General features: G+C 48.0%; 1 protein-coding gene across 1 annotated transcript; it reads right to left on the bottom strand.

Annotated features, from left to right (window-relative positions):
* Positions 1-5,159: 5,159 nt before the first annotated feature.
* Positions 5,160-13,903, bottom strand: SAP30L (SAP30 like). The gene is made up of 4 exons (XM_044277885.1): positions 13,596-13,903; positions 11,021-11,143; positions 10,511-10,609; positions 5,160-7,080 (listed from the first exon to the last, which is right to left on the bottom strand). Exons 1-4 carry the CDS (start codon positions 13,785-13,787, stop codon positions 6,949-6,951), a joined length of 546 nt encoding a protein of 181 aa, XP_044133820.1. The 5' UTR covers positions 13,788-13,903; the 3' UTR covers positions 5,160-6,948.
* Between the last annotated feature and the right edge of the window lie 556 nt (positions 13,904-14,459).

Here is a 14,459-nt window from a genome sequence, read left to right as displayed (position 1 = left end):
CTGTAACAGTCCATTGTCATATATTTAGGCCCAGGCACCCAGGCAGAGGAGAGAGGTCCCGTAACAGACAATCTGGCTTCATGTCAGCAGAGAATCTGTCTTCATGTCATAGCAGAGAATCAGGCTTCACGTCACCCAACACTGGAACAGTCCATTGTCAGATATTTAGGCCCAGGCACCCAGGCAGAGGAGAGAGGTCCCGTAACAAAGAATCTGGTTTCATGTCAGCAGAGAATCAGTCTTCATGTCATAGCAGAGAATCAGGCTTCACATCACCCACCACTGTAACAGTCCATTGTCAGATATTTAGGCCCAGGCACCCAGGCACAGGAGAGAGGTCCCGTAACAGAGAATCTGGCTTCATGTCAGCAGAGAATCAGTCTTCATGTCATAGCAGAGAATCATGCTTCACGTCACCCAACATTGGAACAGTCCATTGTCATATATTTAGGCCCGGCACCCAGACAGAGGAGAGGTTCATTCAACTTTGGGTTGCCCCGCAATATAATGGTAAAATGAAAATAAAAATAGGATTGAATGAGGAAGTGCCCTGGAGTACAATAATATATGGTTAAGGGGAGGTAGTTAATGTCTAATCTGCACAAGGGATGGACAGGTCCTGTGGGATCCATGCCTGGTTCATTTTTATGAACGTCAGCTTGTCCACATTGGCTGTAGACAGGCGGCTGCGTTTGTCTGTAATGACGCCCCCTGCCGTGCTGAATACACGTTCAGACAAAACGCTGGCCGCCGGGCAGGCCAGCACCTCCAAGGCATAAAAGGCTAGCTCTGGCCACGTGGACAATTTAGAGACCCAGAAGTTGAATGGGGCCGAACCATCAGTCAGTACGTGGAGGGGTGTGCACACGTACTGTTCCACCATGTTAGTGAAATGTTGCCTCCTGCTAACACGTTGCGTATCAGGTGGTGGTGCAGTTAGCTGTGGTGTGTTGACAAAACTTTTCCACACCTCTGCCATGCTAACCCTGCCCTCAGAGGAGCTGGCCGTGACACAGCTGCCTTGGCGACCTCTTGCTCCTCCTCTGCCTTGGGCTTCCACTTGTTCCCCTATGACATTTGGGAATGCTCTTAGTAGCGCGTCTACCAACGTGTGCTTGTACTCGCGCATCTTCCTATCACGCTCCAGTGCAGGAAGTAAGGTGGGCACATTGTCTTTGTACCGTGGATCCAGCAGGGTGGCAACCCAGTAGTCCGCACACGTTAAAATGTGGGCAACTCTGCTGTCGTTGCGCAGGCACTGCAGCATGTAGTCGCTCATGTGTGCCAGGCTGCCCAGAGGTAAGGACAAGCTGTCCTCTGTGGGAGGCGTATCGTCATCGTCCTGCGTTTCCCCCCCAGCCACGCACCAGTGATGGGCCCGAGCTGCGTTGGGTGCCACCCCGCTGTGACCATGCTTCATCCTCCTCCACCTCCTCCTCCAGTAGTGGGCCCTGGCTGGCCACATTTGTACCTGGCCTCTGCTGTTGCAAAAAACCTCCCTCTGAGTCACTTCAAAGAGACTGGCCTGAAAGTGCTAAAAATGACCCCTCTTCCTCCTCCTCCTCCTGGGCCACCTCCTCTTCCATCATCGCCCTAAGTGTTTTCTCAAGGAGACATAGAAGTGGTATTGTAATGCTGATAACGGCGTCATCGCCACTGGCCATGTTGGTGGAGTACTCGAAACAGCGCAACAGGGCACGCAGGTCTCGCATGGAGGCCCAGTCATTGGTGGTGAAGTGGTGCTGTTCCGCAGTACGACTGACCCGTGCGTGCTGCAGCTGAAACTCCACTATGGCCTGCTGCTGCTCGCACAGTCTGTCCAGCATGTGCAAGGTGGAGTTCCACCTGGTGGGCACGTCGCATATGAGGCGGTGAGCGGGGAAGGCCGAAGTTACGCTGTAGTGCAGACAGGCGAGCAGCGGCAGGATGTGAACGCCGGAAGCGCGAACAGACGGCCCGCACTTTATGCAGCAGCTCTGACATGTCGGGCTAGTTGTGAATGAACTTCTGCACCACCAAATTCAGCACATGCGCCAAGCAAGGGATGTGCGTCAAACCGGCTATTCCCAGAGCTGCAACGAGATTTCGCCCATTATCGCACACCACCAGGCCGGGCTTGAGGCTCACCGGCAGCAACCACTCGTCGGTCTGTTGTTCTATACCCCGCCACAACTCCTGTGCGGTGTGGGGCCTCTCCCCCCAAACATATGAGTTTCAGAATGGCCTGCTGACGTTTACCTCGGGCTGTGCTGAAGTTGGTGGTGAAGGTGTGTGGCTGACTGGATGAGCAGGTGGAAGAGGAGGAGGAAGCTGAGTAGGAGGAGGTGGCAACAGGAGGCAAAGAATGTTGCCCTGCGATCCTTGGCGGCGGAAGGACGTGCGCCAAACAGCTCTCCGCCTGGGGCCTAGCCGCCACTACATTTACCCAGTGTGCAGTTAGGGAGATATAGCGTCCCTGGCCGTGCTTACTGGTCCACGTATCTGTGGTTAGGTGGACCTTGCCACAGATGGCGTTGCGCAGTGCACACTTGATTTTATTGGATTCTTGGTTGTGCAGGGAAGGCACAGCTCTCTTGGAGAAGTAGTGCCGGCTGGGAACAACATACTGTGGGACAGCAAGCGACATGAGCTGTTTGAAGCTGTCTGTGTCCACCAGCTTGAATGACAGCATTTCATAGGCCAGTAGTTTAGAAATGCTGGCATTCAGGGCCAGGGATCGAGGGTGGCTAGGTGGGAATTTACGCTTTCTCTCAAATGTTTGTGAGATGGAGAGCTGAACGCTGCCGTGTGACATGGTTGAGATGCTTGGTGACGCAGGTGGTGGTGTTGGTGGTACATCCCATGTTTGCTGGGCGGCAGGTGCCAACGTTCCTCCAGAGGCGGAGGAAGAGGCAGAGGCGGCGGCGGCAGCAGAAGAGGTAGCAGGGGGAGCCTGAGTGACTTCCTTGTTTTTAAAGGTGTTTACTCCACTGCAGTTCATGCTTTGCATGCAGGTGCCTGGTCATGCAGGTTGTGCTAAGGTTCAGAATAGAGTTGTTGCGATACCAAAATTTTTATTCGGTTTCGATACCATGAAAAAGTATTGCGATACTCCCCTTAACTGGTCAGAACTCTGGCAACTGAAATTTAATGTGGATAAGTGCAAGATAATGCACCTGGGGCGTAAAAACCCAAGGGCAGAATATAGAATATTCGACACAGTCCTGACCTCAGTATCTGAGGAAAGGGATTTAGAACATCCTTAGAACGGCATTGGGCCCCACCAAATATCACTGTAAATTATGGCGGCTACTGGGACCTGAGGTAGTTGGTACACTAGGACGTGTGGCTGTGGCAGACGGCCACGTCCTCTCCCAGAACCAGAGGGTCCACTAACACCACCACGACCATGTCCGCGTCCCTTACTAGATGTTTTCCTCATTGTTACCGTTCACCACAATAACAAAAATATTATTTGGCCCAATGTATTGAATTCAAATTCAGGCCTTTTTTTTACAGACACCTAACACTATCTGGCTATCTATTTAGGTACCGTATTACACTAATAAAGGCACAGCAGTAATGACAGATTTAGCTGAATATAAATTTGAGGCCTAGTATTTAGGCGCTGGGTGACAGGTATACGTTTACACACAGAATTAGACTTGGAATTGCACAGTAGCGTGTGTGTGAAGTTATTGAGAATGACCCTATCAGCACCTTGAATCTAATATACCCTTTTAGGGATAGATTTAAAGTAGGCCTGATACAGCAGAAACCACTAATTTTGAGAATTGCTAAATTGGGAATTGTATTTCAACCCAGAACAAAAACTGTGCTTTGACGGACACTAAATAACTTGACCAGCCACAGCAATAATGACAGATTTAGATGAATATAAATTTGAGGTCTATTATTTAGGCGCTGGGTGACAGGTATACGTTTACACACAGAATTAGACTTGGAATTGCACAGTAGCGTGTGTGTGAAGCTATTGAGAATGACCCTATCTGCACCTTGAATCTTATATACCCTTTTAATGAATAGATTGGGTGTTAACTGTCAGTAACAACTGGACAATGAATGACAAACTGTGCAGACAGACCCCCCCCCGGCGACAGATCCTCTTTAAAGGACTAATACAAGAAATATGTCAGCAGAGGAGACAGGTCCTCTCTACGGGACTAATACTAGAAACATGTCAGCAGAGGAGACAGGTCCTCTCTACGGGACTAATGCTAGAAACATGTCAGCAAGGGTGACAGGTCCTCTCTACGGGACTAATGCTAGAAACGTGTCAGCAGAGGTGACAGGTCCTCTCTACGGGACTAATACTAGAAACATGTCAGCAGAGGTGACAGGTCCTCTCTACGGGACTAATACTAGAAATATGTCAGCAGAGGAGACAGGTCCTCTCTACGGGACTAATACTAGAAACATGTCAGCAGAGGAGACAGGTCCTCTCTACGGGACTAATGCTAGAAACATGTCAGCAGAGGAGACAGGTCCTCTCTACGGGACTAATGCTAGAAACATGTCAGCAAGGGTGACAGGTCCTCTCTACGGGACTAATGCTAGAAACATGTCAGCAGAGGTGACAGGTCCTCTCTACGGGACTAATACTAGAAACGTGTCAGCAGAGGTGACAGGTCCTCTCTACGGGACTAATACTAGAAACATGTCAGCAGAGGTGACAGGTCCTCTCTACAGGACTAATACTAGAAACATGTCAGCAGAGGTGACAGGTCCTCTCTACGGGACTAATACTAGAAACATGTCAGCAGAGGTGACAGGTCCTCTCTACGGGACTAATACTAGAAACATGTCAGCAGAGGTGACAGGTCCTCTCTACAGGACTAATACTAGAAACATGTCAGCAGAGGAGACAGGTCCTCTCTACGGGACTAATACTAGAAACATGTCAGCGGAGGTGACAGATCCTCTCTATAGGACTTATACTAGAGACATTTCAGTAGAGGTGACAGGTCCTCTCTACAGGACTAATACTAGAAACATGTCAGCGGAGGTGACAGATCCTCTCTATAGGACTTATACTAGAGACATTTCAGTAGAGGTGACAGATCCTCTCTATAGGACTAATACTACAGACAAATCCTCTCTATAGGACTAATACTATAGCGCAGTCATACAGGTAGACACACTGAGTGACAAATACCAGATGAAGTACACTCATTTATAAAACATCACATAAGAAGAAAACAATTGTTGGATACAGATTATACCAAGCAGATGCACTGTCTGCCAATCACATACATAGAGGTGCCCGACGTTACAACATGGAAATCACAACCACAAGTAAATGTGACAATCACTGGAAGGGTCTGGGTGAATCGGATATACGGGGGCTATGAAAACATAGTAAAAAAATAAAAAGATCACGTCCGGTCCTGGAGAGGCAGCTGCCAATGTGAGCGCCAATTATTGCTGAGAATCAGACCCGCTGGAGTGGGGGAAGCTGCTTCAGTATGGGGTCTGCAAGTACCTACTGTACTAGGGGTGAATCACATGCAATGCTGCTTGCAGACACCCATGTGCTTGCCCATTCGGATGAATAGAACGGATTTTCAGTCATAGAAATTTCGGCAACAGATTTGCCGCGTGTGAATTTGCCCTTAGTGAAATATCCAAAGCAGAAGGATTCAGGACTGGTGTCCTTCCTCAACATCACTGAAGAAAACGCGTCCCTGCGGCGGACCTAGGAGTACAATAATGTTATACCAGTGGGTACAGCTACACCCAAAACTGCCAATCAGTGCCCCTGAAGGGGGCGGTGTAATTCAGTGTGCACTTCTGACATGTCATGGAGTGGATGCCATACAATCTTTTTCAGAACTTCACAGAACTGGATTCAGAAAGTAAAGCTTCACTGGATAATGAGAGATGTATAATGAGGATAGTGAGAGATGTCTCACCTTTTTCAAGATCTCTGCTTGCTGTCATTCAACAAGAACATGCATTATTTACTGGTCATGCAACAGACACATAGGTGTTGGGCACCTTATGAGACATAGCTCTGATTACTGTGACAAGCCCCGGACCATTGCGCTCATCACATACCCAGGAGAGAGTTTCATCCACAGGAAGTAACCAATGAAAGGTCCTATTAACGTCAGCAAGCAGAGATCTTGACGACTGTGAAGAATGGTTTCAAACAGTACTTGTAGAAGTTTCTATTTTACAACACAGAACTTCTATGCCCCTTGTGCCTTCTCGTCAGTGCTGCGCTCCTTGGTTTGGCACTGGTATAACTATTATGGTATCACACTGGTCGATGGGCAGATAGTCTCCGTTTCTCTGTAGAGCTTTTAAGGCGTCAGACAAGTGACTGGCAAAGAACTTAGGTAAAGGTCCCAGGTGGAAATGAGCGATTCGATGGGTAGTGGCACATGAAGAGTCACTGCACCGCTCATGGAAGTAGAGCCTCTGCGCTTGCGTTGCTACTTGGAGCAATGGCACAGCCGCAAGATTGTCAAGGCCAACCGGGATGGTGGCCTTGTCAATCTATCGGTATAGAGAACGTCCTCTGCGTTGGCGACACCTCGTTGCAGAACTCTGCTTGATGAGACAAATCCATTTCTATGAACCAATGTGCTCACCTCTAGTCCCAGGATCTGGATCTACAAACCCTGGTTGTCACCAATAGCAAAAGAAAAACCCTCCAGTCTCTGGCCATTCATGTCTCTTTCATTTACAGACACAGATCTGTGCCCACCAGTAAGGATTACTCCCACTCTGGACGCAGCTCACGCTACATCTTCCAGGCATAGAGCAGTAAGAGGATGGGGGGCTTTTCTGGCCTCATGCAATGCGCAGTGCCGCCCTGGTCCCTATCCATCTGCCCCTGTGGACCATCTGCTATGGCACAGGATGTGTGGTCTTGCCGCATTCACTATTCTTATGTACAAATAACAGTTTGTTGCTTCTTCTTCCAACCCATAGTCTCTGTGGCTACGCGTCCAGCTGTTTGCCGCTTTCAGATTTCTGGTCCAGGCGGCTCCGGTTGCTTTTCACCATGTAGATGAAATAGGCCAAGGTTTCCTTTTCATTTACAGGAATGTTCCGGAAGTGCCGGCTCACAGTCTGGAGAAAACAAGTGAGAAATAGTGGAAAAGTTAGGCTGGAATATAAAAAAAAATCATATAGAAAACCAACTTTATGATGTATCTACCAGCAGGCAGGACTCCGGACTATGAGGAATTAGGAAAACCAGGACATTTAGTCATCAAGTTAGAGAATTAACAGGTCCCTTAGGACCGGAATATCGATGCTCTATCCTTCATGTACGACTCTAGGCACTCCAGACAATGACATCATTGAACAGGTGCAGTACCCCACCAAGTGAGGCATCCCCTTCTTTGCTTACCAGGCACAGCACTCTACTTTTAGTTGTGGCTGTGCCGGGTATTACAAGCTGAGGGGGAAAGGTGGGTACTGGATCTCCTTAAAAGGGCTCTCTGCAATTTAAATATTGGGGATCTATCTACAGGATAGGTCATCAATATGAGACTGGTGGAGGTCCATCCCCCGGCACCCCGTGTCAATCAACTGTTTGAAGGGCACCACAGCCTCCTTGCAGGTTACCAAGCACAGTATAGTGGCTATGCTTGGTACAGCACCTCAGCCCCATTCACTTAAAGAGGACCTTTCACTAGTATACAAACTAAAAACTAACTATCTGTGGGCAGAGCGGCGCCCAGTATAGGCTCCGGTGTCTCAGCTCCGTCTGTTGTACTGGACTGATTTTTTTGTAGGAGGCGTGTCCCTTGCTGCAGTGCTGGCCAATCGCAGCACACAGCTCATAGCCAGGCAAACGGAGCGGCGCCCAGGCATACTAGTAAGTGCAGGGGGACCCCTGGGCGCCGCTCTGCCCAAAGATAGAGTTCGTTTTTAGTTTGTATACTAGTGAAAGGTCCTCTTTAAGCTCAGCTGCACCTAGGTCATGTGACCAATGAACGTGACATAATATGGCCTAGAAAGAGGCCAAAATGCTCATGGAGACTCTTCATACAGCTGATTGGCAGGGGTGCCGGCATTAGGACCCCCACCGATCTTATATTGATGACCTAGGTCAGTGATGGCGAACCTATGGCACGGGTGCCAGAGCTGGCACTCAGAGCCTTCTCTGTGGGCACCCACACCCTGGAAAACGTCTATGGTGTACCAATATGCCTTAGACTTCTCCTGTCAGTCATCAGCGCAGGGCGCACCATGAACAGCACAGGTAGCGCACTGAATGTAGGCAGGCTATTGTAGATAAATGATAAAGTACATGGAGGATATACTATATTGGACTGTAGTATTCAAGGTAAATTGCTGTGTTGGCACTTTGCGATAAATAAGTGGGTTTATGTTGCAGTTTGGGCACTCGGTCTGTAAAAGGTTCACCATCACTGACCTAGGTCAACAATATGTAAATCCTGGGGAACCACTTTAAAGGGAGAATTAAAATAGGAGACTTTATTATAAATATATTCTCCAATACCTTCCATTAGTTATAATGGTTTGTTTTGTCTAGTGAACAATCATCAGGAGAAACAAAATGGCTGTCCTATTAGTAGACACAAAACCTGTCCTAATCACACAGGAGGACAAGTTACTTCACAACACTGAGCTATGGAGCTGCCTCATCCTCCTCTCTGCTCTACTTGTCAGGGATTATGATCCTGAATACAGCTGATAAGATCTTCAGCTGAATCTCTGTAGGAATGGAGTTCATGAGAAGACATGAAGTAGAGAGAGGACAGACTGTGGTAATGGAGACTGCATACAAGGGCTGCTGCTCATCAGTCACATCCCCACCTCCTCTCTGTACTTCATGAACTCCATTTCTACAGAGAACCTGCTGAAGATCATATTAAACTGTATTCAGGATCATAATCCCTGACAAGCTCACGCCAGGTCTAAAATTGTTGGCGGGGAAGGGGATGGGCCGGCAGGCCCGTCTCATTGACCATTTTGTACTCCTGTTTCAAGCTTAGAAAAAGGTCTAAATGTAAGACAGCTCGGAAGTTATGGAGAGGCCTGCGCATCTTCCTAACTTTGATGATCCACCACCTGATATAGGAGTTATTGAAACGCCGGTCTTAATAAATGTGCCCCTGCAATTGAAAAGTGAGGGCCTACAGGGTGTATATAGAGCAGAGACATCGCAGGTCAGCCATACCATGCCCTCGCTCCACTACTTATTAGTTAAAGGGCTTCTGTCACCCCACTAAAGTGTTTTTTTTTTTTTGGGCTGGTGAAATTAGTTATATTGCGATATATCACAATATAATTCTGTCACTTACTTTGATCCAGCAGTTTCTTCCAAAAACGAAGTTTTATCATATGTAAATTAGGTCTCTAACAGCAAGTAGGGCGGCTACTTGCTGCTAGCTGCTGCAGAAATCCGCCCCCTCGCCGTGTTGATTGACAGGGCCAGCCGGGATCTCCTCCTCCGGCCAGCCCTGTCGGCATTTCAAAAATCGCGCGCCTCTGTGGGTTCGGCGCAGGCGCTCTGAGATGAGGAGGCTCGTCTCCTCAGCACTCCCTCAGTGCGCCTGCGCCGATGACATCACCGAAATAGAAGACGTCATCGGCGCAGGCGCACTGAGGGAGTGCTGAGGAGACGAGCCTCCTCATCTCAGAGCGCCTGCGCCGAACCCACAGAGGCGCGCGATTTTTGAAATGCCGACAGGGCTGGCCGGAGGAGGAGATCCCGGCTGGCCCTGTCAATCAACATGGCGAGGGGGCGGATTTCTGCAGGCAGCTACCAGCAAGTAGCCGCCCTACTTGCTGGAAGAGACCGAATTTACATATGATAAAACTTCGTTTTTGGAAGAAACTGCTGGATCAAAGTAAGTGACAGAATTATATTGTGATATATCGCAATATAACTAATTTCACCTAGCCCAAAAAAAAAACAACACTTTAGTGGGGTGACAGAAGCCCTTTAAATCGCAGAGCACATCTCTGCTGTCCTTTAGGAAGCCCAGAGGTTGTAACGGACTGTCCAGCCACCCCCCGATCCTTTCACACACTGAACCAATCACCCTGACTATAGGGCTCATTGGGGGGGTCAGTGGTGGATTTATACACTTTGGATAGTGCATGAAGTTTGGGGGTCACTGGATCAGCCACATACAAATAATCTGCAACCTTGGAATTCAAAACCCCCAGGGACACGTCCTCCAATAACATTTTATTATTTTATCTTTTTGCAGCATAGAGTGAATGGGGTCCTGAGAGCAAGCAATAATCGAGGTATCATTTACATTTTGTGTCCACCTGACCTGTATTGGTCGCAGCTCATGACAGCCACATGTTAGTCATGAGTAAGACTGTAACAGTTGAAACGCGTTGCCGGAGTATGGCTCCAAATGACAACCCCTGTCCCCACTATGAAAGGGCTGGTATCCCAGCAGACTTTGCCTGGTTATGTGTTGCATGTAATTATACATTTCTCCTGTAGTGGCCACTGCTGAGGAAATGCATATTACAATGTGGAAGCTCCCCCAGCACTAGGACCTACCTCTGCTAGCTGTGCCTTGTTAAGTCCTGGACGGGTCTGCAGTTTGTAATGCCTCTTGTACCTGCGGAGGGTGTTCACCTGAAGCTGAAAGAGGTCGACCTGCAGAAGAGGCAGAGAAGCTGCGTTACTCCATGATGTGACCATAGGGAGCCAACAAAGAGCTAGAAGGACTGCCCAACTCAGCAGCGCCCCCAGTTACAAGGACTTTAGCAGTTCGGCTGCTTCCAGATAATGTCATCTTCAGACATGGTTGTCTGAACGCATGATGTTCTCCTCAGTTATTTCAACGTTAGATAGAACTTGTCACACTGGACCTTACTCTGGAGGACCCAGCGTGCCAGAGCCTTACACACACAGCCCACCGATCTCAATGAGAACCGTGTAATACTTAATTTCCCCTGTGATGGCGCTGCAGGGAATTTGAACTCTCACTGCTGAGTTATGCTAGATTAGAGTCCATCACAATCTGCGTTCAGAGAACCTAATGACCCCTGAGTGCGGACAACTCACCTCTGGAACATCTGTGTCGTGTTCTGGAGAGTCACCCCCATCATCGCTGGTTTTTCTCTTCCTCTTGTTCCGAACACTTTGAATGAAATTCTTGTGGAAGTCGCAAATGTAAAGGTGTCGGACCTGGAAAATATGAGTGGGTTATAGGATATCCAAAAGTATAGAAGACCCTGTCAAAAAAGAGAGGGGGGCTTGCCATTAATTCAGGAAAAGTGGCAGTACAGTATATGGCAGTATATTACAGTTTACAGTATGAAGAAGTAAGTGTAGCATAGAGTGGGTGATGTGTCCAGCACAACACTATATAGCAGTGCATTACTGTATACATATGTGGTAGTTTATGATATAGTTTACACTGTAGACCAGGGATGCTCAACCTGCGGCCCCCCAGATGTTGCAAAACTACAACTCCCAGCATGCTCGGAAAGCCTACAGCAATCAGCCTACAGCCAAGCATGATGGGAGTTGTAGTTTTACCACAGCTGGAGGGCCGCAGGTTGAGCATCCCTGCTGTAGATTATAAGGTAGTATAAACTGGTGAAAAAAAGTACTGAATATGGCACTATATTACAGTACAGAGTATAATATATAGTGATGGGTCCAGCAGTACAGTATATAGCAGTTTAGATACATGGTAACATTAGATATAGATGTTTGTAAGGCTGCATAGTAGATGACGGCATATTATAGTATGGTATATAGATGGATTGCAAGTAGTACTGAATATGGCACTGTATTACAGCACAGAGTATAAGGTAGTATAGTATATAGGGATGTGACCAGCAGTACAGTATATAGCAGTGCATTATTTTATAGATAGGTGGTATTATATAGACATGTGTAAAGCAGTATAGTATATGACAATACTTTATAATATGAAGAATGAGGTAGTATATACTGATATATCCATCAGTACAGTATATGTTCAGACAGAGTATATGGCAGTATATTATATAAATGTGTGTAAAGAAGCACTGTATATAGCAGTATATTATAGAATAGAGTATGAGGTAGTATCGTATATAGCAGGGATGCCCAACCTGCTGCCCTCCATCTGTTGTAAAACTACAACTCCCACCATGCTCGGCTGTAGGCTGATAGCTGTAAGCTGTCAGGCATGCTGGGAATTGTAGTTTTGCAACAGCTGGAGAGCCGCAGGTTGGGCATCCCTGCTATATAGTGAAGTGCCCAGCAGTGCATTACTGATGTGGCAGCGTATTATATAGGAGTGGGTAAAGCAGCATAGTATGTGGCAGCATCAGAAGTCACAATAACGCCTGTACAAGCGCTGCACACGCACAGATATAGGTGGCTTACTACAGCTCCATGCAAGCCCCAAGTTGTACAGTGTGTTAGGGCACCCACAGACTTAAGTCCTTGAGCAAGAGGCCTCCTGCCGGCAGCTGAGCCTGGGGGGCATCCTGTCTCCATCTCATGTCTACAGCCAGCTCTACACATCACAATCCACACAATGAGATTTCTTCAACTGCATTTTAACGCTTGTGTTTGTTTTGGGACCTTTTCCCCCACTGAACGCTGTGCGGTTTTCCACAGGAGTTCTGAGCCCGGAGAAGATCGTAATCACTGGAGACAAGCGATACAGTACAGTATAGCGGGTCTTCCTGAACCTGCTCTGCACTCACTCCAGACCCTCCAAGGGGCTTGTTAACCCTCTCCTGGAGGGAGGGGAGCAATGTTATTTACATGGGACTGTATGTTGGAGAAGCTGACACGTACTGCTATAGTAAGATAGCAGTATATGGCAGCACATTGTAGTACGGTATATATAGCCATATGTGTACAGCAGTATAGATCTGTACATTACAGTACAGATAGTATATATAAAGTATATGGCAGCACTCTGTATATGGGAGCAGTGCAGTATAGATCAGTACGTACTAGTATACAGAGTATATACAGAGGTGTGTATATATACAGTATATGGCAGCACACTGTATACCGGAGCAGTGCAGTATAGATCAGTACGTACTAGTATACACAGGGGTGTATATATACAGTATATGGCAGCACACTGTATACGGGAGCAGTATGTGTACAGCAGTGCAGTACAGATCAGTACATTACAGTATATGGCAGCACACTGTATACAGGAGCAGTATGTGTACAGCAGTGCAGTATAGATCAGTACAGATAGTATATACAGTATATGGCAGCACACTGTATACGGGAGCAGTATGTGTACGGCAGTACAGTATAGATCAGTACAGATAGTATATACAGTATATGGCTGCACACTGTATACGGGAGCAGTATGTGTACGGCAGTACAGTATAGATCAGTACAGATAGTATATGGCAGCACACTGTATACGGGAGCAGTATGTGTACGGCAGTACAGTATAGATCAGTACAGATAGTATATGGCAGCACACTGTATACGGGAGCAGTATGTGTACGGCAGTACAGTATAGATCAGTACAGATAGTATATACAGTATATGGCAGCACACTGTATACGGGAGCAGTATGTGTGTACAGCAGTGTAGTACAGATAGTATATACACAGTATATGGCAGCAGTGCACACTGTATACGGGAGCAGTAGGGTGGCACTCACGCTCTTGTCGATGTCCAGTTTGAGCTTCTTCTGGGAGATGCTCTTCTGCACCCTCTTACTAAACGACGCGTTCCCCGCCGGCCGTGCGCAGCGCTCCCCTCCATCTATGAGACAGCACGTCTGTCCGAAGAACGGAGCAGCCGGGGCGGGAGGCCCATCTCTGCTGTCCTCCTCGGTGCTGAAGCCGTTCATCCTTGTTTACCACCAGAACCGTCCAGACATGCCGGGCCTTCCCCAGACACACCGCAGCAGCAACCGAGCCGCCAGCACCCTGACAACGGAAGTCCCGCCCTCCTCCTCACACTGGCAGGGCGGACCTTTAGAAGGGCGGGGCTTGCTGCCGACAAGGAGGAGTATGATTGGTTGTAGCGGTTGTCAGTTAAAATGGGTGCAGACAATCCTTTTCCTGATACAAGCGCTGACCAATGAGGGACTGAGATGCGCTGGGTGATAGCTCCTCCCCGCGACCGTTTATACACAGCAGCAGCTCGTACACAGAGTAGTAGTAGCTGCGCGACCTGTGGCGCTTTTCAAACTTGTATGAGTTGGTGCTAAGGCCAGAAACACATTGTGGGGGTCGTAGTCCTATGATAAATAGCCCAGCCTGTCTTATGGTGGTGGTGCTTGAAGGAACTGTACAAATTTAGGCTGAGGCTACTTGTGCAGTGCGACTATTATCCAAGCCACATGGTCGCCCCCCTGTTGGAGACCTGGTGTGGCCCCTGTGTTATTGTAGGGCGGTGCACTAGTCTGCCTTATAGAGGGGTCACAAATTAGGAACTATTTCCCTCATCACCTGACGGAGCATGACTGTACGGCATACATATTAGGACATCGTCAGACATCATCCACAACTCCATCCTC

Source organism: Bufo gargarizans, chromosome 2 (genome assembly GCF_014858855.1).
Source record: "Bufo gargarizans isolate SCDJY-AF-19 chromosome 2, ASM1485885v1, whole genome shotgun sequence".
In the NCBI taxonomy this organism is placed as follows: domain Eukaryota; kingdom Metazoa; phylum Chordata; class Amphibia; order Anura; family Bufonidae; genus Bufo; species Bufo gargarizans.
The sequence above is the reverse complement of the archived record's forward strand: the minus strand, read 5'-3'. Positions and strand labels throughout refer to the sequence as shown.